General features: G+C 35.8%; 2 protein-coding genes across 6 annotated transcripts; one reads left to right on the top strand and one right to left on the bottom strand.

Annotated features, from left to right (window-relative positions):
* Window positions 1-262: 262 nt before the first annotated feature.
* LOC125649213 (adenosine deaminase-like protein) lies at window positions 263-25,154 on the bottom strand. Of its 5 annotated transcripts, XM_048876550.2 has the most exons (11): window positions 25,068-25,154; window positions 24,668-24,698; window positions 24,450-24,491; window positions 23,067-23,188; window positions 21,037-21,097; window positions 19,709-20,005; window positions 16,259-16,372; window positions 10,108-10,188; window positions 2,445-2,580; window positions 1,531-1,631; window positions 263-608 (listed from the first exon to the last, which is right to left on the bottom strand). In XM_048876550.2, the coding sequence occupies exons 3-11, from the start codon at window positions 24,489-24,491 to the stop codon at window positions 399-401; spliced, it is 1,164 nt and encodes a 387-aa protein (XP_048732507.1). In that variant the 5' UTR covers window positions 24,668-24,698; window positions 25,068-25,154; the 3' UTR covers window positions 263-398. The 5 variants fall into 5 exon arrangements, with proteins under 5 accessions (XP_048732507.1, XP_056020878.1, XP_048732505.1 ...); XM_056164903.1 differs by lacking the exon at window positions 16,259-16,372; XM_048876548.2 differs by lacking the exon at window positions 24,668-24,698 and having other exon boundaries at window positions 25,068-25,143.
* LOC125649214 (zinc finger MYM-type protein 1-like) lies at window positions 10,701-13,242 on the top strand. Its single transcript, XM_048876553.2, has 2 exons — window positions 10,701-10,938; window positions 11,113-13,242. Exon 2 carries the CDS (start codon window positions 11,561-11,563, stop codon window positions 12,395-12,397), a length of 837 nt encoding a protein of 278 aa, XP_048732510.2. The 5' UTR covers window positions 10,701-10,938; window positions 11,113-11,560; the 3' UTR covers window positions 12,398-13,242.
* Window positions 25,155-25,946: the final 792 nt, after the last annotated feature.

Raw genomic sequence — 25,946 nt, 5'->3', positions numbered from 1 at the left:
CTTTATAAAGCAATTTGAACTTCCTCATAGGTATAATATATTCTTCAGTACATTAATAAAAGTGTTCTCTGTGAATCTTTCTTAAAGTGTAAACAACTGAAAGTATATGTTTCATGCAATATCGCAATGAAGCGTTCATATAGAAAACCAAAGAAAAGTCTACCATCAAGACTACCGGTGTTCTATCACAAATACAAACAGGTCCTGAAAACACATTCTTTTTAACCTATTAGACATTTCATAAAATATGACAAAACATTACTCAGATGGAACTTTTGTATTGTAAACACCCTTTAGTACATCATCGTTGTTGCACCAAGCCATAGCATTAAAAGAGTGCTTCATCATAACTTACATGGTTGTTAACATTTCCTTTCGAATATGTCAGTACACTAACGTCACAGTTTTAAACTGAATTGTTGTTCTATCTGAGATTTGTACTTTTTCCATTTTTCCCTCAGTTTCTCTTTCACTTTCTCCTCACAGAAGGCATGCTTTATACTGTCCTCTGAGAGTCTCCACAGGTCACTGGGTGTAAGGTCAAAGGTTGTGGCTGCCAGTTGATACTCTTCAGACAAGGAGGTACTGAAGACTCCCTTATCATCCGTCTGTCCAAAAAAAAAAAACCCAACTTATTTCAAGAAGCATTCTGAGAGTATTGCATAGCAATACATATTCCCCTACCGGAGCTACAGATAATACATCAGTGGTTTTTTTTAGGAATACTTTTACTTACACAGAACACACATGAGGAGTGTTTCTTAGAACATCTGTGTTTCTAAGAAAACTATGACATACACAGATAATTCATCAGTGTTTCTTAATGTATATACTCGCCTATAAGTCGGTTCGCCTTTAAGTCGGTTGTATAGTTTTTCGGTTATTTTGGAGGGAATTGCCCATTGACCCATTTGTAAGTCGGTATAACTTTTTTCAAGAATCGGTTTACAATTTCGAATCAATGCTCTAATGTTTTTACCTGTGTTTCAAATAATATTTTGAGAAATGCGCCAATATTTGATATTTTTTTCCTCAACAAATCAATTTCATATCACTACTCATATGTATTTATCCGTATTGCTATTCCTATAAAGGTTTGGGATATGACATCGATATTTCACTTTTTATTCTCAGCAAATTAAACAGTTACTACAAGTATTTTGTTTATTTCGTCCATGTTTTTGTTGTTTAAAAATACAAGGCTATACATTACGCCATCCAGAAAAATACCAATCTTCTTGGGACACTCCTATAAGTCAAACAGAGTTTTGGTTAAAAATTTAACTCCCAAAAAATCCGACTTATAGGCGAGTATATAGAACACTCTGACTTACATGTATAATACAGGGGTGTTTCTTAGAACACTTGGACTAACACAGAAAGCATGGGGGTGTTTCTTTGAACACTCTGACTTGCATGTAAAATCTAGAACACTCTGACTTGCACAGATAATATTGTGGTGTTTCTTAGAACAATCTAGCTTACTTACATGCATAATACAGGGGTGTTTCTTAGAACACTCTGACTTACACAGATAATACAGGGGTGTTTCTTCTCATACCAAAACTTGAACTGATGATTGTCCAGGTTAGGAACAGTCTGACCAATGAGATTAGAGGTCAAACAGAGCTCTGAAATATATTGCACTGTAAATAATTCATACTTAATCACAATGCTACGTAGCTGACTATCTAGATATCATTATATAACAATATGAACTGCTAGTAATTAACTCTACATATCTATTCAGTATCTACACTCTGTACCAGAGCAATTTCTGCATGAGATCCTAAAACTACATTCTTGTTTGTCAGAGACTTAAATGAAAATTTTATCTTTATGGAAATACATGTATGTGTTATACACAGATACAATATTGCATTGTCTCTAATTACGCTTACTGAGTTCGGGAGTTTCTACCCTATCTCAAACTGTCGCTTATATATCATGATCAGCGAAATCCTTGATTTTTATGAATATTTATGAAATGACACAATAATTTATTGATTATTGACCAATCATAGTCATGACAGATTTCACTATTTTAATGGTTGCATCCACAGGTAAATCGTGTAACGTTTGTCTACAAATAATAACAGACAGAAAAACTATATATAGCTATAATCATATTAAACGAAATCGGTCCTAAAACAACACAAGACTCTGTTTGCAAATTCAATAAACTTATTATATCTGAGTAAGTTTTTACCAATCGGCAATCTTCGGATTATTTCACTACAAGCCATGCAAGCAATCTCTGGTGGGTTTTTCTCTCCCCCCCCCCCCCCCCCCAATTGTAGGAACTCCCAGGTTCGTCCATATATGAACATAAATATTAATAAAGTCGAGGGTTTTCTTAATCGAACAACCATGGCTATGACCTAGTGTGAAAGGAGGGTACAGTGGAGATTTTGTGTGAGAACACTACGGTATTGCTAGCATACCCAGGGGAGTTTTGCGAGCGAGTACAGTATCTACAAATTCCTGGCGCCCTGCAGCCTCAGGGTGGAGACATGTTCCATGTCCAATCCTATCCGGGGGCAAACTCAGCAAGTCCATTGTCTCCACTGGTGCTGGAACCTGTACATCGGATACAAAATTATCAAACATTCATTTAGGTCCCAATAGACATGTAACGCCAGCAGCTGTATGATTATGAATGGCATCACTTGGGAAAACTAGTGGAATATAATAATGAATATAAACTTGATATATCAATAGAGGCAATCTTCAAAATGCCATATGTTTGTTTCAAAATGAAGCACACAGAAAATGTTTAAATCATATCAATGTTAATGTGACACAGCTTTTAATGTGGACAAAATTATATAGAATTTGAACATGTTCTTAAAAAAGCATCATTAATTTATATGCAAGTTGCAATATGTATAAAAGTCATTCATACTTGACTGATTATGCAGTATAAATACAGGGGATCCCGGTTAATCCAACAGCCCATTTGTAAGAGAAAAATTATCAGATTAGCCGAATATTTTATTAGCTGAATGATTATTTTCATTTACAAAACTTCATACATCATAATCTCTTCAAACATACATTTAGGGTTTCACATTGTCTGAGTCTCTATACACTTTTTATCTCACACAATAGTACATAACATCTAGGACTGAGTCTCTGTACACTTTTTATCTCACACAGGAGAACTTAACATCTAGGACTGAGTCTCTGTACACTTTTTATCTCACACAGGAGTACATAATATCTAGGACTGAGCCTCTGTACACTTTTTATCTCACACAGGAGTACATAATATCTAGGACTGAGCCTCTGTGTACTTTTTATCTCACACAGGAGTACATAACATCTAAGACTGAGTCTCTGTACACTTTTTATCTCACACAGGAATACATAACATCTAGGACTGAGTCTCTGTACACTTTTTATCTCACACAGGAGTACATAACATCTAGGACTAAGTTTATGTACACTTTTTATCTCACACAGGAGTACATAATATTTAGGACTAAGTCTCTGTACACTTTTTATCTCATACAGGAGTACATAACATCTAGGACTGAGCCTGTGTACACTTTTTATCTCACACAGGAGTACATAACATCTAGGACTGAGTCTCTGTACACTTTTTATCTCACACAGGAATACATAACATCTAGGACTGAGTCTCTGTACACTTTTTATCTCGCACAGGAGTACATAACATCTAGGACTAAGTTTATGTACACTTTTCATCTCACACAGGAGTACATAATATCTAGGACTAAGTCTCTGTACACTTTTTATCTCATACAGGAGTACATAACATCTAGGACTGAGCCTGTGTACACTTTTTATCTCACACAGGAGTACTTAACATCTAGGACTGAGTCTCTGTACACTTTTTATCTCACACAGGAGTACATAATATCTAGGACTGAGCCTCTGTACACTTTTTATCTCACACAGGAGTACATAATATCTAGGACTGAGCCTGTGTACACTTTTTATCTCACACAGGAGTACATAATATCTAGGACTGAGCCTCTGTGTACTTTTTATCTCACACAGGAGTACATAACATCTAGGACTGAGTCTCTGTACACTTTTTATCTCACACAGGAATACATAACATCTAGGACTGAGTCTCTGTACACTTTTTATCTCGCACAGGAGTACATAACATCTAGGACTAAGTTTATGTACACTTTTTATCTCACACAGGAGTACATAATATCTAGGACTAAGTCTCTGTACACTTTTTATCTCATACAGGAGTACATAACATCTAGGACTGAGCCTGTGTACACTTTTTATCTCACACAGGAGTACATAATATCTAGGACTGAGTCTCTGTACACTTTTTATCTCACACAGGAGTACATAATATCTAGGACTGAGCCTCTGTACACTTTTTATCTCACACAGGAGTACATAATATCTAGGACTGAGCCTCTGTGCACTTTTTATCTCACACAGGAGTACATAACATCTAGGACTGAGTCTCTGTACACTTTTTATCTCACACAGGAGTACATAACATCTAGGACTAAGTTTATGTACACTTTTTATCTCACACAGGAGTACATAATATCTAGGACTAAGTCTCTGTACACTTTTTATCTCATACAGGAGTACATAACATCTAGGACTGAGCCTGTGTACACTTTTTATCTCACACAGGAGTACTTAACATCTAGGACTGAGTCTCTGTACACTTTTTATCTCACACAGGAGTACATAATATCTAGGACTGAGCCTCTGTACACTTTTTATCTCACACAGGAGTACATAATATCTAGGACTGAGCCTCTGTGCACTTTTTATCTCACACAGGAGTACATAACATCTAGGACTGAGTCTCTGTACACTTTTTATCTCACACAGGAGTACATAACATCTAGGACTGAGTCTCTGTACACTTTTTATCTCACACAGGAGTACATAACATTTAGGACTAAGTTTATGTACACTTTTTATCTCACACAGGAGTACATGATATCTAGGACTGAGTCTCTGTACACTTTTTATCTCACACAGGAGTACATAACATCTAGGACTAAGTTTATGTACACTTTTTATCTCACACAGGAGTACATAATATCTAGGACTAAGTCTCTGTACACTTTTTATCTCATACAGGAGTACATAACATCTAGGACTGAGCCTGTGTACACTTTTTATCTCACACAGGAGTACTTAACATCTAGGACTGAGTCTCTGTACACTTTTTATCTCACACAGGAGTACATAATATCTAGGACTGAGCCTCTGTACACTTTTTATCTCACACAGGAGTACATAATATCTAGAACTGAGCCTCTGTGCACTTTTTATCTCACACAGCAGTACATAACATCTAGGACTGAGTCTCTGTACACTTTTTATCTCACACAGGAGTACATAACATCTAGGACTGAGTCTCTGTACACTTTTTATCTCACACAGGAGTACATAACATTTAGGACTAAGTTTATGTACACTTTTTATCTCACACAGGAGTACATAATATCTAGGACTGAGTCTCTGTACACTTTTTATCTCACACAGGAGTACATAACATCTAGGACTGAGTCTCTGTACACTTTTTATCTCACACAAGGAGTACATAACATCTAGGACTGAGTTTCTGTACACTTTTTATCTCACACAGAAGTACTTGACATCTAAGACTGAGTCTCTGTACACTTTTTATCTCACACAGGAGAACTTAACATCTAGGACTGAGTCTCTGTACACTTTTTATCTCACACAGGAGTACATAATATCTAGGACTGAGCCTCTGTACACTTTTTATCTCACACAGGAGTACATAATATCTAGGACTGAGCCTCTGTGTACTTTTTATCTCACACAGGAGTACATAACATCTAAGACTGAGTCTCTGTACACTTTTTATCTCACACAGGAATACATAACATCTAGGACTGAGTCTCTGTACACTTTTTATCTCACACAGGAGTACATAACATCTAGGACTAAGTTTATGTACACTTTTTATCTCACACAGGAGTACATAATATTTAGGACTAAGTCTCTGTACACTTTTTATCTCATACAGGAGTACATAACATCTAGGACTGAGCCTGTGTACACTTTTTATCTCACACAGGAGTACATAACATCTAGGACTGAGTCTCTGTACACTTTTTATCTCACACAGGAATACATAACATCTAGGACTGAGTCTCTGTACACTTTTTATCTCGCACAGGAGTACATAACATCTAGGACTAAGTTTATGTACACTTTTTATCTCACACAGGAGTACATAATATCTAGGACTAAGTCTCTGTACACTTTTTATCTCATACAGGAGTACATAACATCTAGGACTGAGCCTGTGTACACTTTTTATCTCACAAAGGAGTACTTAACATCTAGGACTGAGTCTCTGTACACTTTTTATCTCACACAGGAGTACATAATATCTAGGACTGAGCCTCTGTACACTTTTTATCTCACACAGGAGTACATAATATCTAGGACTGAGCCTCTGTACACTTTTTATCTCACACAGGAGTACATAATATCTAGGACTGAGCCTCTGTGTACTTTTTGTCTCACACAGGAGTACATAACATCTAGGACTGAGTCTCTGTACACTTTTTATCTCACACAGGAATACATAACATCTAGGACTGAGTCTCTGTACACTTTTTATCTCGCACAGGAATACATAACATCTAGGACTGAGTCTCTGTACACTTTTTATCTCATACAGGAGTACATAATATCTAGGACTAAGTCTCTGTACACTTTTTATCTCATACAGGAGTACATAACATCTAGGACTAAGTTTATGTACACTTTTTATCTCACACAGGAGTACATAATATCTAGGACTAAGTCTCTGTACACTTTTTATCTCATACAGGAGTACATAACATCTAGGACTGAGCCTGTGTACACTTTTTATCTCACACAGGAGTACATAATATCTAGGACTGAGTCTCTGTACACTTTTTATCTCACACAGGAGTACATAATATCTAGGACTGAGCCTCTGTACACTTTTTATCTCACACAGGAGTACATAATATCTAGGACTGAGCCTCTGTGCACTTTTTATCTCACACAGGAGTACATAACATCTAGGACTGAGTCTCTGTACACTTTTTATCTCACACAGGAGTACATAACATTTAGGACTAAGTTTATGTACACTTTTTATCTCACACAGGAGTACATGATATCTAGGACTGAGTCTCTGTACACTTTTTATCTCACACAGGAGTACATAACATCTAGGACTGAGCCTCTGTGTACTTTTTATCTCACACAGGAGTACATAACATCTAGGACTGAGTCTCTGTACACTTTTTATCTCACACAGGAATACATAACATCTAGGACTGAGTCTCTGTACACTTTTTATCTCGCACAGGAGTACATAACATCTAGGACTAAGTTTATGTACACTTTTTATCTCACACAGGAGTACATAATATCTAGGACTAAGTCTCTGTACACTTTTTATCTCATACAGGAGTACATAACATCTAGGACTGAGCCTGTGTACACTTTTTATCTCACACAGGAGTACTTAACATCTAGGACTGAGTCTCTGTACACTTTTTATCTCACACAGGAGTACATAATATCTAGGACTGAGCCTCTGTACACTTTTTATCTCACACAGGAGTACATAATATCTAGAACTGAGCCTCTGTGCACTTTTTATCTCACACAGGAGTACATAACATCTAGGACTGAGTCTCTGTACACTTTTTATCTCACACAGGAGTACATAACATCTAGGACTGAGTCTCTGTACACTTTTTATCTCACACAGGAGTACATAACATTTAGGACTAAGTTTATGTACACTTTTTATCTCACACAGGAGTACATGATATCTAGGACTGAGTCTCTGTACACTTTTTATCTCACACAGGAGTACATAACATCTAGGACTGAGTCTCTGTACACTTTTTATCTCACACAAGGAGTACATAACATCTAGGACTGAGTTTCTGTACACTTTTTATCTCACACAAGAGTACATAACATCTAGGACTGAGTTTCTGTACACTTTTTATCTCACACAGAAGTACTTGACATCTAAGACTGAGTCTCTGTACACTTTTTATCTCACACAGAAGTACTTAAAATCTAGGACTGAGTCTCTGTACACTTTTTAAGGCATACTGCACTTTGTACTGAAACAGGTGTACAAAACTTTATTTCTTAAAACACTTATACACTGTAATACATAATATGTATGTACAACAAGAGGCCCATGGATCACATCGCTCACCTGAGTCACCTTGGCCCTGCCCTTGTTCAGCTGTTATGATTTTTATAAGATTTTTGTCATCAATCTTATATATTTGTAAGATTTTTGTATACTAGTTGTCTTTATTCGTTGAGGATGTAAATTCGTGGGTGAGGGGTACCCACGAATTCCACGAAAATTGAGCCACCACGAATTCTAATGATTCCACAGTGTACAAAATATGAAAACCCTATTTAAATAGCTCAAGATATTTTTAAAGAGATTTTTACCATATATCAGCATATAACACTTTGATACCCATTGTGGCCACACCCTAGCCCCATGGACCATGAATTGAACAAAGTTGGATCTACCGTATATACTCGCCTATAAGTCGGATTTTAGGGAGCTAAAAATTGGTCCAAAACTCTATATCCGACTTATAGGCGAGTCCTAAGAAAATTAGCATTTTTCTGGACAGCGTAATGTATAGTATTTTTGAAAAACGTTGTACTCCGATGATTATCATGATTAATGTTGACTGGACATATTATATTATTCATGTATTCTAGGATTATATGAATATTATTTGAAACAGAGGTGAAAATGTTAGAGCATTAGTTTGAAATTGTCAACCGATTCTTGAAAAAAGTTATACCAACTTATAAGCGGGTCAATGGTAAATCCCTCCAAAATTGGCTACAAAATATATAACCGACCTATAGGAGAACTTTTCTGGCCCATGCAGTGTTTTTTTTAGAAGATTTTCCCTATTTACTCTAATGTAAAACTTTGATCCCCTATTGTGGCCCCACCCTACCCCCAGGGGCTATGATTTGAACAAACTTGAATCTGCACTATGTCAGGAAGCTTCCATGTAAATGTCAACTTTTCTTGCCTAGTGGTTCTTGAGAGGAAGATTTTTAAGGAATTTCCCTATATACTCGAGTGTAAAACTTTGATCCCCTATTGTGGCCCCATCCTATCCCCAGGGGCCATGATTTGAATAAACTTGAATCTGTACTATGTCAGGAAGCTTTCTTGTAAATTTCAACTTTTCTGGCACAGTGGTTCTTGAGAAGATTTTTAAAAGATTTTCCCTAGAGTGTATATATTCACATGTAAAACTTTGATCCCATACCGTGGCCCCATCCTACCCCTGGGGGATATGATTTGAACAGACTTGAATTTGCACTATGTCAGGAAACTTTCATATAAGTTTAAACTTTTCTGGTTTTTGAGAAGATTTTTAAAAAATATTTTCCATACATATTCGAATGTAAAACTTTGATCTCCTATTGTGGTCCCGGCCTACCCCTGGGGGCCATGATTTGAACAAACTTGAAACTGCTCTATGTCAGGAAGCTTTCATGTAAGTTTCAACTTTTCTGGTCGGTGGTTATTGAGAAGAAGATTTTTAAATGATCCCACCCTATTTTGGCATTTTCGTGATTATCTCCCCTTTGAAGGGGGCATGGCCCTTCATTTGAACAAACTTGAATCTCCTTCACCCATGGATGATGTGTATCAAGTTTATCTGAAATTGGCCTAGTGGTTCTGGAGAAGAAGATGAATTGTGAAAAGTTTGCAGACAGACGAATAGATGACAGACAATCTGTGATCAGAATATCTCACTTGAGCTTTCAGCTCATGTGAGCTAAAAACTACACATATACTACCTGTATATATCTGACCTCACACAGGTGTATAAATATTCTGTCTGAGCACTGTATATATCTTACCTCACACAGGTGTATAAATATTCTGTCTGAGCACTGTATATATCTTACCTCACACAGGTGTATAAATATTCTGTCTGAGCACTGTATATATCTTACCTGACACAGGTGTATAAATATTCTGTCTGAGCACTGTATATATCTTACCTAACAAAGGTGAATAAATATTCTGTCTGAGCACTGTATATATCTTACCTCACACAGGTGCAAAGCCAGTTTCAGACCCAAGTCCTTAGCATGCCTGAAGACTGGGATGTAGTCCCTGCCATCTCCCACCTAGAAAACTCTGTATATAGTACTATACATTTAGCAACCTGACATGAAGTGGGAAACTACAATTATAGGTACATAATATTGTGGTAAATTACAATTATATACACAATATTGGAAAACTGTTCACAGAAAGAAGGCAGAGGAAGTCACAGTGAATTTTTTCAAAATATTTACTGAATCTAGAATTACATACATGCATATGAATTGTTAAAAAACATATAATATGGCTTTAATATAACAGAGGCATCGGCAAAGGGGCGGCAGTCGCCACCCCAATAATTTTGAAAAAAAAAAATCAAAAATCAAAAATAGAATAGTAAAGAAAAAGGTGAAGTAGGTACCTGGGCCCGACATGTGTACACAATAATTAAAAATAGGGTATTAAGTATGCTTCATTAATTGATCGATCAATGTTTGGACGCTTTACATTGTACACTACAGCAAGTCGTTAAGTCATTAAACAATAATCAAACAATATAACTGTTACAATAAATGAGCTGAATGAGCATGTGAATTAAAGGAAAATACCAAAGATGAATCAAAATTACTGTCTAAAACAACTTTTTGAGATTTTTTGTTTACCTTTGTCACATATATTCCTGCATTTTGATTTCAAAAATGGACGGATTAACACGTATTAATCAACCTGCTAATTTTAAATTTCCAAAGCGGTCCTTCGGCAAAAAGAATCCAGAACTACGTTCGTTCAACTCCTCCTGGTTCAAACCATACCCATGGTTGCATTATGACGAGGTATGTGTATGAGATTATTTTATATGTTTTAATTTATTCCATGATATTTTACAGGTTAATTTAATGAATTAATGAAGTAAATCCATCATTGGTTCATTTACAGTAATTACACTAAAGTCGATATTTCTGAAAATGATACTGTTTATTTATACATGTATTTAAAAATATTTTCAGGCAAAAGATCTGGCTTTCTGTTTCACTTGCATGGGCGCCGCAAAGAAAGGCAAAATTTCTAATTGCAAGGCTGAGGGAAGTTTTATATCTACAGGCTTCAGTAACTGGAAGGATGCCACGTCAAAATTCAGGAAACATCAAGATTCCAACTGCCACAAAGAGTCTGTGGAAAGAAAAGTGAAACTTCCCAGAGAAACGAAAGACATTGGTGAAGTACTCTCAGCCGCCCATTCAGAGAAGAAAACACGCAACAGACAGCAGCTGTTAACAATTCTACGAAACATCAGGTTTCTTGCTAGACAGGGATTACCTCTCCATGGCCATGACAACGAGCAAAGTAACTTAATTTATTCAGCTTCTGAAGCTCCATGGTGAATCGGATCCGTCAATCCTCAAGTGGTTAGAAAAGAAGCAAGACAAATTTACATCAGCAGACATCCAGAATGAAATGCTACAAGTGATGGCTTTGAAGATATTGCAGGACGTGGCATCGAACATCAGAGAGAATGGCTATTTCTCCATCATGGTTGATGAGACAACAGATCAGTCTAACTGTGAACAAGTTGTGATTGTTATTCGTCATGTTGACAGGGATTTAAATGTGCATGAAGACTTCATTGGACTGTGTATGGTGCCTTCCATCAACGCTACAACACTGACCAATGTAATTTTGGATACACTAATGCGGATGAACATTTCTTTGAATAAGTGCCGTGGGCAGTGTTATGATGGAGCCAGCAACATGTCCGGAGCTAAAAAGGGTGTGGCTGCTAACATCACCAGAAAAGAAGCAAGGGCAATATACACACATTGTTATGGACACGCACTCAACCTGGCCGTTGGCGATACCGTGAAAAGATCAAAGGTGATGCGTGATGCCTTAGATACTGTGTTTGAAATGTCAAAACTCATCAAGTATTCGCCTAGGAGGGACACCATACTCGAGCAGCTGAAGCGCGAGATGGCACCAGATACACCAGGATTCCGTGTGCTATGCCCCACTCGATGGACTGTTAGAGCTGCTAGCTTGAATAGTGTCTTGAAAAACTACTCTGTCCTTCAGTCTTTGTGGGAGACCTGCTACGAAAGCACAAAGGATGTCGAAACCCGTTCAAGGATCATTGGTGTGAAAGCCCAGATGCAGAGTTTTGACTTCCTCTTTGGAGTGTCCCTGGGATACGACATACTCCGTCACACAGACAATTTAAGTCGAACGCTGCAGACGAAAGAGTTATCAGTTGCTGAGGGCCAACACAACCGAACTTTCGTTGTCATCGCTAAGTGAAATGTGAAAGGAAGAGTCCTTCAATACTTTCTGGGAATCTCTCAACAACAAACTTGACGATCTAGATGTCAATGAGCCAACTTTGCCAAGGCGAAGAAAAATGCCGATGCGGTTTGAAACAGGAAATGTCCCTCCAGAGTTTGCAGCATCAGAAAAAGACCTCTATAGACAGCAGTATTTTGAGGCTTTAGATTTAGTAGTCAACTGTGTGAGGATCGTTTTGACCAGCCGGGCTACCAAGTGTACCGCCATCTAGAGGACGTTCTTTTGAAGTCTGTGTGTGGTGACAAGACATACACAGAAGATCTGGACTTCGTGATAAAATTTTGCTGTGATGATTTGGACCAGACATCTCTATCTTCGCAGCTGGAAACATTCACATCATTCGCAAGAAACAGCTTGAACAATTCATCAACTAGTGTTGTGTCTATTTCGTATTTGGTAAAGTTGGTGTCTGAAATACTTCGAGCTACCAAATGTCTGTTCTCGGAGATTGTAACTCTCTTAAGACTCATTTTAGTGATGCCAGCCACTAATGCCACAAGTGAGCGGACATTCTCTGCACTGCGCCGAGTCAAGACCTATCTTCGTGCGACTATGACACAGGAGAGGCTTAATCACTTGATGATTCTACACACCCACAGGGAAGATACGGATAAAATGGACTTATCAGAAGTCGCTGACGAGTTTGTCTCAGGGCGGGATGGACGAGGACTTATTTTTGGACGTTTCTGAACTGTTCAATGAATCAATGTATATTTATATAATTTGATAAAAATGAGTTTAATGTGTTTAACTTGCATACAACTTATATTACTTAAAAGTTATTAAATGTTTGAATTGAAGACAAATATTGGAATTTTTTCAATAGATGGAAAGATATATATTAGGAAAATATGGGGGTGTTGGTGAATATATGTACATACTAGCTAAAATACGTTACCCCCCCCCCCTTTTTTTTTTAAAAATCCAGTTCGCCGCCCCAATGTCAAAAACTTGCCAACGCGCCTGTATAATATGGCTTTAATTTCTTAATTGTATTGTGTTGCAATGGAGTATCTCATAATTAAAAGTCACGATATATTGAGAACAGTAATAAAGGGTATACATCTCTTGTCACTAGAATTGTAAAGAATTTTCATCAAAAAATATTATTATACATAAAATTGAAATATATAATAATCAAGTGAAACTGGAGACCCAGAAAAGAACATCTTGGGCAGTTACACATCATGTCACTTATGTGTCACACACAGGCCCTGTCACTTATGTGTCACACACAGGCCCTGTCACTTATGTGTCACACACAGGCCCTGTCACTTATGTGTCACACACAGGCCCTGTCACTTATGTGTCACACACAGGCCCTGTCACTTATGTGTCACACACAGGCCCTGTCACTTATGTGTCACACACAGGCCCTGTCACTTATGTGTCACACACAGGCTCTGTCACTTATGTGTCACACACAGGCCCTGTCACTTATGTGTCACACACAGGCTCTGTCACTTATGTGTCACACACAGGCCCTGTCACTTATGTGTCACACACAGGCTCTGTCACTTATGTGTCACACACAGGCCCTGTCACTTATGTGTCACACACAGGCTCTGTCACTTATGTGTCACACACAGGCTCTGTCACTTATGTGTCACACACAGGCTCTGTCACTTATGTGTCACACACAGGCCCTGTCACTTATGTGTCACACACAGGCCCTGTCACTTATGTGTCACACACAGGCTCTGTCACTTATGTGTCACACACAGGCCCTGTCACTTATGTGTCACACACAGGCCCTGTCACTTATGTGTCACACACAGGCTCTGTCACTTATGTGTCACACACAGGCCCTGTCACTTATGCGTCACACACAGGCCCTGTGGTGCCACCTATAATGTCTAACTTAGTAGACAGTGCCTCATTTTCCCTAATGAATTATCACATACATATACCAATACTATTAGATTCAGATTTACAAGCTCACTAGCTATAAGTTAGACAACATACCCTCTAATGACTAACTAACCAACATACCATCTGGTCAAAAGTATTATGCTCCCAAGGGGAGGGTGATAAAGTCTTAAAATTGGATTTTTTAAAAATTATGTGTGATGTTCAGACTTGAAAGTGCTGGTTCTGTGTCTGTTTTTTAACTGTATTTTAAAGTTTCATATTCTCTGAGAAGCAAATCAAACATTGCCTTTTTAATGAAAGTAAAATACAGAATATTGGGTAATTCTGGTACACTTTGACTTTTTGCTACATGTATAAGCCTTGGATTTTTCATTACCCAGGATTTCTAACTAAGATTTCACAGTCTTTATGTGTCATATATATACATACATGTATGTGCAATTGTTGGTAAACATCACTTTGGAGCAAATCATTGAGCACACTGATGCCTACCAGTATCTGTAAAACTTTGTAATGTGTAGGGATAAAACTTCAAACAAAGAGTAACTATGTAGGATATCCCCATTGTTATAGAATTTTGTAAGACTATTTGTAAATGTTTTAATATTGCTAGAAACCCAATTTACCACAAAATTTTCTGATGAAATCACCTTTATTTTTGTATTATTCACAAAGTTTTACTTGAAAATTCAATGGAAAAGTGCCCCAAAAATGAAATCCTTCAAAAATGTCTTTACTGCTGTACCTCATGGTATTGATGACCTATTCACATTGTTGTATGATCAAAGAATAGAAAATCCCATGTAAGCACAGCATTTTTAAGGTCATAAAATACCCAAAAATTTGAATGCATTAAATGAATCTTATAGCCATGTTTGAAATATCCTTGAAGCCATACCTTTTATCACATTTTCCGAATTATCTCCCTTTAAAAAGAGTTCTTGAACTACATGTATCTTTTAAAGACCGAGAAAATAAGCAACGCCTTCAAATTTACCTGGTCTGTGAACCCTCGTCAATCAGGTGGAATTAAGCTTCAGATTGGATGCTAGAAATTGATTGACATTTAGTTACTAGTCCTTGTGTATACTTTGTCTACCTTATCTAGCGATCGAGGCGTCCATGCAATCTTTTGATGCTTACCTGGTAAACCAGCTCGATAAAAGAAAACCAGATTTGATTGGAAAAGTTTGGCTTTTTCATATAGAGATAGTCACACAATAATAGTAGTAAATTTTGCATACAGTTACATCAATTATAATAGATTATAGTAGGTTATGCTTAGGAGCTTCACACCTGCCTAAAATTAGCTCCGTCCCACACTTAACTTACCTGAGGAAAACTGATAGGTTGAAAACCTCAGCCTTTAATTTTAAAACAAAGAAATCCCTCAGCGAAAAAATACTTCAGGACATACTTTATACTGATTAGACCCTGAGTGTCTGAGATACATGTACGGCCCACATTCCAAAAGATTTAAATACAAATTGGCAATCACACACCATCTGCCATATGAGCCTACATCTACGTGAATTAATATTTGTCCACTTGCAGCCTCTTCTCAAAATTGCACTGAACAGTACATTGTCTACATCCAAAAACACGTAACACCTAGTATTATCATCAACAATGTTGTAAACTTTCTATACTCATTTATACAGAGAAAAAGAACAGCAACCAACTAGTGAACGATGCAAGGGCCATATTGTTCACCTGAGCATTTTCTGGATTTATTTGAATAATAAAATGCTGTCTTTGGTTTGTTAAATGGGATGTGAAGGTCACTCAATTTGCAGAAAAAAAGGTTATGCCAAATTTTCCTACAGTATTTGTTTCCTTCATATCCCGTTTAACAGACCAAAGAAAGACATTTATCATTTATATTTTTCTGTATTTTTTAAAATATAAATATTTTCAAGCACATAAAATATAGAGATCATTTACCTTTAAGGTATTTAAACATGACAGCTGAAAATCATCTGACCTTGATTCCATATTTGGTAATGATTTCCATATTTGAATTGATGGTAATGGGAAATGGTCCAAGAAGGACAAACTCTAAACTCATAAAATAAACCATTGTATGATAAAAGTATGTGTTCTCTGTTATTCTATATTCATATAAAAGGTTCAAAATAAACTAGAAAACATATTTTTCAACAATTTCAACAATATCATGAGATACATTAGGTAGCGGAGTTCGTGGAAAGTGTATATTCATGTGCGAACAGTCTGCACTAAAAATCTTGATCTAATTGGTTTGAAACAAAACGTGTCTTCATAGTTGCAAATGTCAAGCAATGGATTCAAAGAGAAATGAAGCAGAATACGCACAGAGAATGCAAATATATGTATTGACCTAGATTAAGACCATAACCATATCAATGTTGCATTCTTAAATCATTCCATAATTTTGGACCTCTAATAGTTTCTGTGCATCACAGCCTTACATTATTTATTGTTCTTTCCCAAAAACGATATTTATTCTGAATATTTTAAGAGAATCCTTTGAAAAATACAGTGATAGTAAGTAAATTAGAATTTTGATTACAATGCATCCTTAATTTAATAGATTTTACAGGTAGAGCCATTACATCTTACTGCGATTTAAACAAGAGGCCCATGGGCCTAGAATCGCTCTTCTGATACATTGTAGAACAGTCAAAAATTCTCACTAACCAAGATTCATCAATTAACAGGGTTTTAAAGACCTATCACATGATAGTGTATGAAGGGGATATCATACAGTACACTATTAGATTAGGCAATCAAAATAATTACAAAATGAAGTTACTTAACCTACATGCATATCTGGATAGTACATATTTCTCTTCTACATGAATTTTTTCAAGGGACATAGAGACAGTTGGGATGCTAAATACCGAATTTACTATGCATACAATGAGAACCAGGGGATCACATTGTATTTTGTCCGATTTTTAATGCAATTACATTTCATGCCATTGTTGGAGAATGGTTCTTAAAACCAGTATCAACAAAATTGCTTTTTAACTTTTTCAGCTCTGTTGAAATAAAAAACAAAGAGTGAGTTAAGTGAAGGTTTGATGATCCTTGGGTTTTTAGTTTGAAAGATGTATATAGATTTGCAAAAAAAAGAGCAAAAGTAGGTCACAGTGACCTACCTTTTAGCTGACACACTCTGAGAAGCCAAGATGCATCAACTTAATAAGTTTGATGGATCTAAGTCACTTATTATCTGAAATATCTAAATATATCCATGAAATTCAAAAAGTACATCACAGTGACCTACTTCTTAATTGACACACTCCGAGGACTCAAGATACATCAAATGAAACAGGTTCATGATTCTAGGCCTCTTAGCATTTGATTTAGATACAGCTTTGAAGTTAAAAAAGTAGATCAAGGTGACCTAATCTATAGTCTGCACACTCCGAGGACTCAAGATGATTCAACTAACAAAGTTTGATGATGTTAAGTCAAATAGTATCTGAAAATTTAAATGTAACTGTCCAAAAGTAGGTCAGTGACCTACTTTTGATCGACACACTGAAGACTCAAGATGCATCAATTGACAGGTCAAATAGTATTCAAATATAGCCGTCAAATTCCAAAAGAAGGCCACAGTGACCTACTTTTTGGTCGACACACTCCAAAGACTCAAGATGCATCAACTGACAAAGTTTGATAATGGAAGTCAAATAGTATCTGAAATATTCAGATATAAACGTCAAAATTCCAAAAGTAGGTCACAGTGACCTACTTTTGGTCGACACACTCTGAAGACTCAAGACCCATCAACTGACAAAGTTTGATGATTGTAAGTCAAATAGTATCTGAAATATTCAAATATAGCCATCAAAATCCAAAAATAGGTCACGGTGACCTACATTTTAGTCAACACACTCTGATGACTCAACATGCATCAACTGACAAAGTTTGATAATGGAAGTCAAATAGTATCTGAAATATTCAGATATAAACGTCAAAATTCCAAAAGTAGGTCACAGTGACCGTGATAGTGATAGTGACAGTGACAGTGATAGTATATGAAATATTAAAATATAGCCATCAAATTCCAAAAGTAGGTCACGGTGATCTACTTTTTGGTCAACAAACTATGAGGACTCAAGATGCATCAACTGACAAAGTTTGATGATCCTAGCTTTCATAGTGTCCAAAATATGCATCTAAAATTGAAAATGTGAAATTTGAATGTCTGCAAAATTCAAAAAATAAGTCACTGTGACCTACTTTTTTTTTATAAATATGTTTCAAGGCCTCTAGACGCATCAACTTACAAGGTTTGATGATTCTAAACCTCTCGGTATTTGAAATAACAGCCTAAAATGTATTCATAAATGATTAGCCATAAAATTCAGAAAGTAGGTCATGGTGACATACGTTTCATATGACGCACTTCAAGGTCCCATGATCTATCAACTGACAACTTTTGATGATCATAGGCTCAAAAGTGTCCAAGATATGCATCAAAATCTATTTAATAATAATTACCTGTGAAATTCAAAAAAGTAGGTCACCATGACCTACTTTTGAGACAACTAGGTCCAAAGATGCATCAACTGACAAAATTTGATGATCCTAGTCCTTATACTAAGCAAAATATCAAAGTTTTAACAAAACAAAATTTAAGGTCAACTTTGAAGTGGCCTTGAGACCACACCCTTTGCCCTAGGATGATGCCTTGAACAATCTTTTATCTACAACCTATCCTCATCCTTATGCATAAGTTTGGTGATAATTTGCCCAGTGGTTCTTGAGAAGAAGATTTTTTAGCAACCACTACTTTTGTTTGCATTTTCCTAATTATCTCCCCTTATTAAAGGGTCACAACCCTAGTTTTGGTACAAATGAAAGCCCTTGGGCCAAGGATACCCTGTGACAAATTTGACAAAAATTGGCCAAGGGGTTCTTGAGATATAGCCCTTTTTCCAAAAAGTTGACGCACACCGCACACCAAACATATGGCCATATGATTAGCTCTTTGAGCCTTCGGCTCAGAAGAGCTAATAATTGATAATGTTGTTACATGTAGATATTTCATCACTAAACATTCAAGAAATTTCTGGTTTGTTAATTTAGTAGGGTACACTGTCTCATAATAAATTTCAACAAAGCCCTTGGCTCAGGTGAGCTAAAAACAGGTTTCCATCCACATGAATGAAAACATAAAACATGTTCGCAAATAACACACTCTAGACTTAAGGAATTGCTAAACGTAAATATCATAAAGATGATTTTCATTCCCTAAAATAATCATATACATCATCTAATGAATTTATTATGTTTATATATGAAATAAAATAAAATAAGCTGACTCATGATGCATTTTGCTCTTACCACATTTCACACATAAAGCATGAGGTTAGAAATATATGTATAGAGTTTGCTCACGTTTGGATCGCCACTCAAATCAATCCCGACAATGATGTCACCGTATGATGTGCCTAATTTCTGAGCCAGTCTGACCGTCTCCCAGCCTCTCTGTACACCATTCCTTCGGTCAATTGCAAGAAGTAGCCTCACTCTGATGTCTAAATCCTCTGACTCACAATCCTGTATGGCCCGTAGCACTGCCTCAACATAAAGCTCTTGTGTCATGCCAGTATCAGTCACTGCCCTTGGTGTTGTGCGAAGTTCAAGGTATTTCACATTATCGTCATTGAATTCATGAATAACATCATATGTCACCTGAGGAAAAATACTTCAGACTCACTTGTTAAAGTAGGGGTCTAGTAGCGTGACGTCATGTCCAGATCGAACTCCGGTATTGGTTCACGTACTATTATTATCAAACATATTTTTACATTTACCTGGATGTTTTTTCATTTAGTAAAATGAATACAATAACACCCAATCACTTATATTTGAGTAGACTATGGCTCCAATCTTCTTTCCATTTTTTGTCATCTAATTCACACATAAAACCAGAGGTACATATTTGTTTAATTGATATACAGGGGTATTGCATGTTAAAATTATTTGTAAATTTAAAAAAAATCATATGATATGCAATAATGCACTTGTGCAAATAAAAAAAAACAATTCTGCACTTGTTATATATTTGTTATCTTGTTATATATTTGTTATCTTCTATTATGTGAAAATCATCTTCAAAATGGCTATTTTGGCCAAAAAATGTAAACATAAATTGAGATGCTGTGAAAATATTATGCTGAGAAAGGGCAGATTTTTTAAATGTATTTTAACAAGCATTCATATATGAACATAATATGTGAGTTTGAATGAAAAATCACAAGTCAAATTTTAAAATATCCATATTAGTGGTGTTGCAGTGCCGTATTTTTGACTGCCGAGGGCCTGTATTGGGTTCAATTTTGTACCACCATTATTAAAAAACCTGAAACTGTAAAATTTCACTTTTAATTATTTAGTTAGACATATTTATTTAATATTGGAGGAAAAAAATTGCAGCATCATACCTCAAACAAAATTTTATGGACATATTCTAGGACTTCTTCAATGAATTCTGATATTGCCGTTTGACAAATGGGGGTACACGTAATAAAAATACCATAATTTACTCATTATACTGACAACCCCCCATTTTTTTGTTTTTATCATACCCTCAAATGAACAATCTAAGTATTTAAACTCAAATTTTTGAGAAATCACAAGTAGGTCCAGGACTAGGGACCTACCTTAACAATCAAATTAACGTCGAAACTCTGGTGAGGGTTCTGAAAATTGTCAATTCCTACCTGATAAACAGAATCAACATTGTCTGTCAATTGGTGGATCATTCGAAACTTCTCAAAGCACCTGCAAATCAAACAAGAGGATCATGGGCCATCACCCTCACCTGAGCCACCTTGTTCTCATCACAACACTAACAGTGGCTCAACAACAAACCAAGACCTGGACCACGAAATATAATATACACATCACATGTAATATATACACATCACATGTAATATATGTACACATCACATGTAATATATATACACATCACATGTAATATGTACACATCACATGTAATATACATACACATTACATGTAATATATACATGTATACACATCACATGTAATATATATATATATATATACACATCACATGTAATATGTACACATCACATGTAATATACATACACATTACATGTAATATATACATGTATACACATCACATGTAATATATATATATACACATCACATGTAATATGTACACATCACATGTAATATACATACACATTACATGTAATATATGTACACATCACATGTAATATATGTACACATCACATGTAATATATGTACACATCACATGTAATATATGTACACATCACATGTAATATACATACACATTACATGTAATATATACATGTATACACATCACATGTAATATATATATACACATCACATGTAATATGTGCACATCACATGTAATATATATACACATCACGGACATGATTTGAACCTATCATCATGACTCTCTCCAATTAGCCTTCAGGACATGATTTGAACCTACTTGAAATTTACATGTAGATGCTTGAATATCAAAATGATAGAGTATACTACCATGGTTCTTGAGAAGAATTATTTTTATAAAAATCACATGCAAAATTTCAAATCCCTATTGCTCCCCTCCCCTTCCAGCAAGGGGCATGATCATCATTTAAACAAACTTGGATCTTCATGTTATAAAATTTCAGTTGAATCCTGACTTTTTTGGTTCAATTGTTCTTGAGAACATTTTAAGCACTCCACCTATTTACGCTATTTCTTTATTATCTACCCTTAATTTCAACAAACTTGAATCCAGTCTTTACCCTTGGGTGTTTATAGAGACAAGTGTTGTTGAAGTTGGCTCAATCGCTGTAGTTGTAGGAAAGAAGTTGAAACTGAGAATAGATTAATTAAAACAAGGACTACATATGATGGACAGTCAGAAAATTTCTGATCAGAAGATTGTCCATCATCTGTCTCTGAAGAGGGGGGGGGGGGGGGTACTGTAAATCATTTCCTTCCAAAGAGAAAACTTTTCGTGGTAATTGATAAATGTGTATTATGTGCATATTGATATGGACTCTCATTTTATGGATGAAGAGATTTGATTATTCCTTGAACAGTGTAGTACAGTTTCTCTATAGTTTGTGGAGAATTTTTAAAATTCACTGCTATGTCCATACCACATTATTCGAAATTAATAATAGACTGATAGACTGAGTCTATGTCAAATGGCACTGGTCTATGCCAGTTGTAATTGAGATAGACCAAATTGTCTATGCCCATGTTCTAATCTTAAGTAGAAAAAAAAAATAAATGGATGAAAAAACTATGACAAAGTTTTGTTGAATTGTGGTGTAAAAATTGCAGCATGCTTGGAGAAACCTGATCAGTGTTCCATTTTGTGCTTTCTAAGTACATCGGAAGTAAACGACATTTTAAATTTGTGTTATTTTTATTCAATGTTACCGTGTATGTCAATTTGATGAGGTGTATGTCATATTGTTTTGGCCTCCAAGTCTATACCAAGTTTTCAGATAGCCTCCAAGTCTATACCAAGTTTTCAGATAGCCTCCAAGTCTATACCAAGTTTTCAGATAGCCTCCAACTCTATACCAAGTTTTCAGCCAATTTTGAACACCGATACCACAACCACACCAAAAGGCAGCCCTCCACAAATTTCAATTTTTACAGTACTTACAGATAGTATACAAAATGTATCTTTTAAAAATGATTTATGAATAATCAAACTTGATTTAGAATTTAACCATGTATAATGTAGAGGACTTACTGTTTTAGGGTAGCTGTGCTCCCCTTCTTAAAGCTGAACTGGTGGTCGAGGTTCTGTTTCTTAGTCAGTAACTTCTGTATCGTGTCCTCACTAACTGACCCATTGATGTGTGCATGCAGCTCCTAAAGTTTTAGATTTTGTTATTGAAATTTTATATCAGAAACCTTAGCAAGCAACCTTCAATGAGCCTGACAAATCAAAACTTTGGGGACTGGTGAGCACAGGGACCATATGAGGTTATCTATTTAGTTTAATCTTAGGATAGTTATAATACCAGGATAACCCATGAAAGTTGGAAAGCTTATTTCCAGTGGAGTACTTGTGTGGTTCGTTATTGTAGGAGGAAGCTGGAGGGAACTCACACTGAGTCGGCGACCACTCTCACATGCAAACACCATCTGTAACACGGATCGAACCCGGGTCACAGAGGTAAGTTGGCTACCACTTCAGTACCTACACATCCTCATACTATAATATTTATATTTCCAATGTTTTTGTCTTTGATATCTTTACCTGAGGCAAGAAAGGCAGAGGAAGAGCTGGGAGGACAACATCCCAAAGTGAACAAACCTGAAGCTGAGCAACACCCTCAGAATAGCAGACAGACAGAATAGCAGACAACAGACAGAATAGCAGACGACAGACAGAATAGCAGACGACATATGGGAGTGGAGAGAGCTAGTTAGGAAGTCTTCAGTGGCACCCCCACGGTCGCCCAGACTACGGGAGAGGTGACGGTGATCTTTACCAATTAAAATGATTTCCTCACATCATCGGAACCCATAGGTTTTCTCTCCGTTACATTACACTCAATGCAGTGTGACGAAAAGAAAACCTGTAGGTTCCGACAATGTTTCTTCATGAATGTGAACGATGTACGTAGGAATCTTGGTAAATATAGTACAACTACGTTAATGACTGGGAGTTCCGAAAGAAATCAAAGTAAAATGTTGATATAAAAAAAAAAAAAATTTCATTTTTGAAAATATATGAGGGCATGAACAGCAACGCTTTACAACAGTATAAACTTTCCAGTGTTCACTTATGCGCTGCATGAAGTACAATGTATGCTGGCATACAATGTTGCAGTTCATGCCCTCATGTATTTTCATGAAATTTCTTTCTTAAATAGATGTTCTATCCATCTGGTGTCTACATCACTGATTGAAATTCATGCAAAGTTACATATTATGTTTTTACTTACACACAACAATTACCATGCAGAAATACCTAAATGCCCAACACAGTTGTTGGATAAAGCTGTAGTTTATGCAAATGGTGATAGATAAAAATGTGAGCAGGAAGACATTAATTAAAACCAAAATACAATGTGTTGACACTCAATATTGACGAGTGCTTAATATCAATTATATTTATACTTACAACTTTTGGTAAGATTTTACAAAATTCTTCCATTTCAGTCATCTATTAAGAAAAGAACATACATTACTTCAAATTTACTTATCAAAATTCAAAATAATAAATACATATATGTAATGATAATAATAATACTACCTAGGCCTTATACTTGTTAGTGTATTTTCTCTTCCAAATCGATTTCCAAAGCATATAAGTTAATAGGCCTACACATTAGTATTTACCTTCAAATGTGTTTTCTTTCTTTCTTTTTTTCTGTATAACATATTAATTAATATCTCAATTATTATTTTGTAAACATGGTAAATACAGTACATGTACATATAAAATTCAAACAATTTTATGACATTCTTCGAAGTTCGCTCTCGCCCTCGCCATGCCTCCTTCGCATCTCAAACCTAAACCTGGTCAGAACACCATAATCATGTTATAAAACAAAAATAATAACGCATGTTAGGTCAAATGTTCGATCATTAAATTGTTACGGGATCGCAAAATCGTGACCAATCCGAGTAAATTCGAACATCATAGTTTGAATTTTCATAGTTTCATGACAGCAAATTCTTAGAAAGTATCTTGTATGTAATTAAAAAGATACGTAGATACATGCAATTGGCAACTTACTTTTGTATCACTATATATCATAAATATGTAATTCTTTTTTTGGCACGCCACGCACGTTGTTTACAATTGCAACCAAAGAGTGACAACTCTTGTAAGTCAATTCAAAACAATTTGGAGAGTTATTTCCCTTGATACGCCTTGCCTATGATCTATATAAAGTAACAAGTAGTCATGTAAAAAACCTAGGGTAAATTTAGATGGGGAGAAAATGGAAAAGGGGGTAGAGATGCAATAGAGTGAAATTTTACATGTTTTTAATACCTTATTTCAGGAATTTCATTTATTGAAAATAAATTGCTTTAATTCAATTTATTTACAAAGTTATGAGAATAAAGTTTTATCTAATTGAAATCATTACTAACTATGACTTGTGTTTGACTTGTTATTTCAATACTTATTAAATTTCACTGCTTACCACACGGAACAGGTTTTTCTCCTTTAGGAGAATTGTTACTATTTATAGATCACTATAGTCTGGTCACATGGTTTTAGGAGGGAAATTTTCTATTGAGGACAGGTATTCATATTTTCATGCCCAAGCGGTACAGAAGGGTTATTTTGAAGGTTTTCCATAGTAGTTTGTTATCGAGTTGATCGATTTTCTGGATGGAGATTCATTTTATTTAAGCAGGTTAGTGTTAAACTTAGGATGCGCTATTTCTTTATTCTCACTACTTTATCTTGTCTGGGTGAATGTTTGAATGATAGACAATATGAGGGAGTGAATGATCTTTGTAAGTTTGCACGAATGCTGTAAATAATTGATATGTTAAGGAGAGAATGAATGCATTACACTTATATAAATTCTTAAGAGTAAATATTCATTCATGCTGTAAATTATACCTCTACAGTAAATACCTATTTCATTACATTTAGAAC

Source organism: Ostrea edulis, chromosome 5, assembly GCF_947568905.1.
Source record: "Ostrea edulis chromosome 5, xbOstEdul1.1, whole genome shotgun sequence".
Lineage (NCBI taxonomy): Eukaryota > Metazoa > Mollusca > Bivalvia > Ostreida > Ostreidae > Ostrea > Ostrea edulis.
The sequence above is the reverse complement of the archived record's forward strand: the minus strand, read 5'-3'. Positions and strand labels throughout refer to the sequence as shown.

Excerpts from the sequence above, each read along its gene's own strand:
- LOC125649214 (XM_048876553.2), top strand. The coding sequence starts at position 11,561 with ATGCTACAAGTGATGGCTTTGAAGATATTGCAGGACGTGGCATCGAAC.
- LOC125649213 (XM_048876548.2), bottom strand. The coding sequence starts at position 25,088 with ATGATATATAGTGATACAAAA. Across the intron at positions 24,492-25,067 it reads TGATATATAGTGATACAAAA|ATGACTGAAATGGAAGAATT; the intron begins GTAAGTTGCCAA and ends TTTTCTTAATAG. Across the intron at positions 2,581-10,107 it reads TGGCTTTGCACCTGTGTGAG|GTTCCAGCACCAGTGGAGAC; the intron begins GTAAGATATATA and ends TCCGATGTACAG.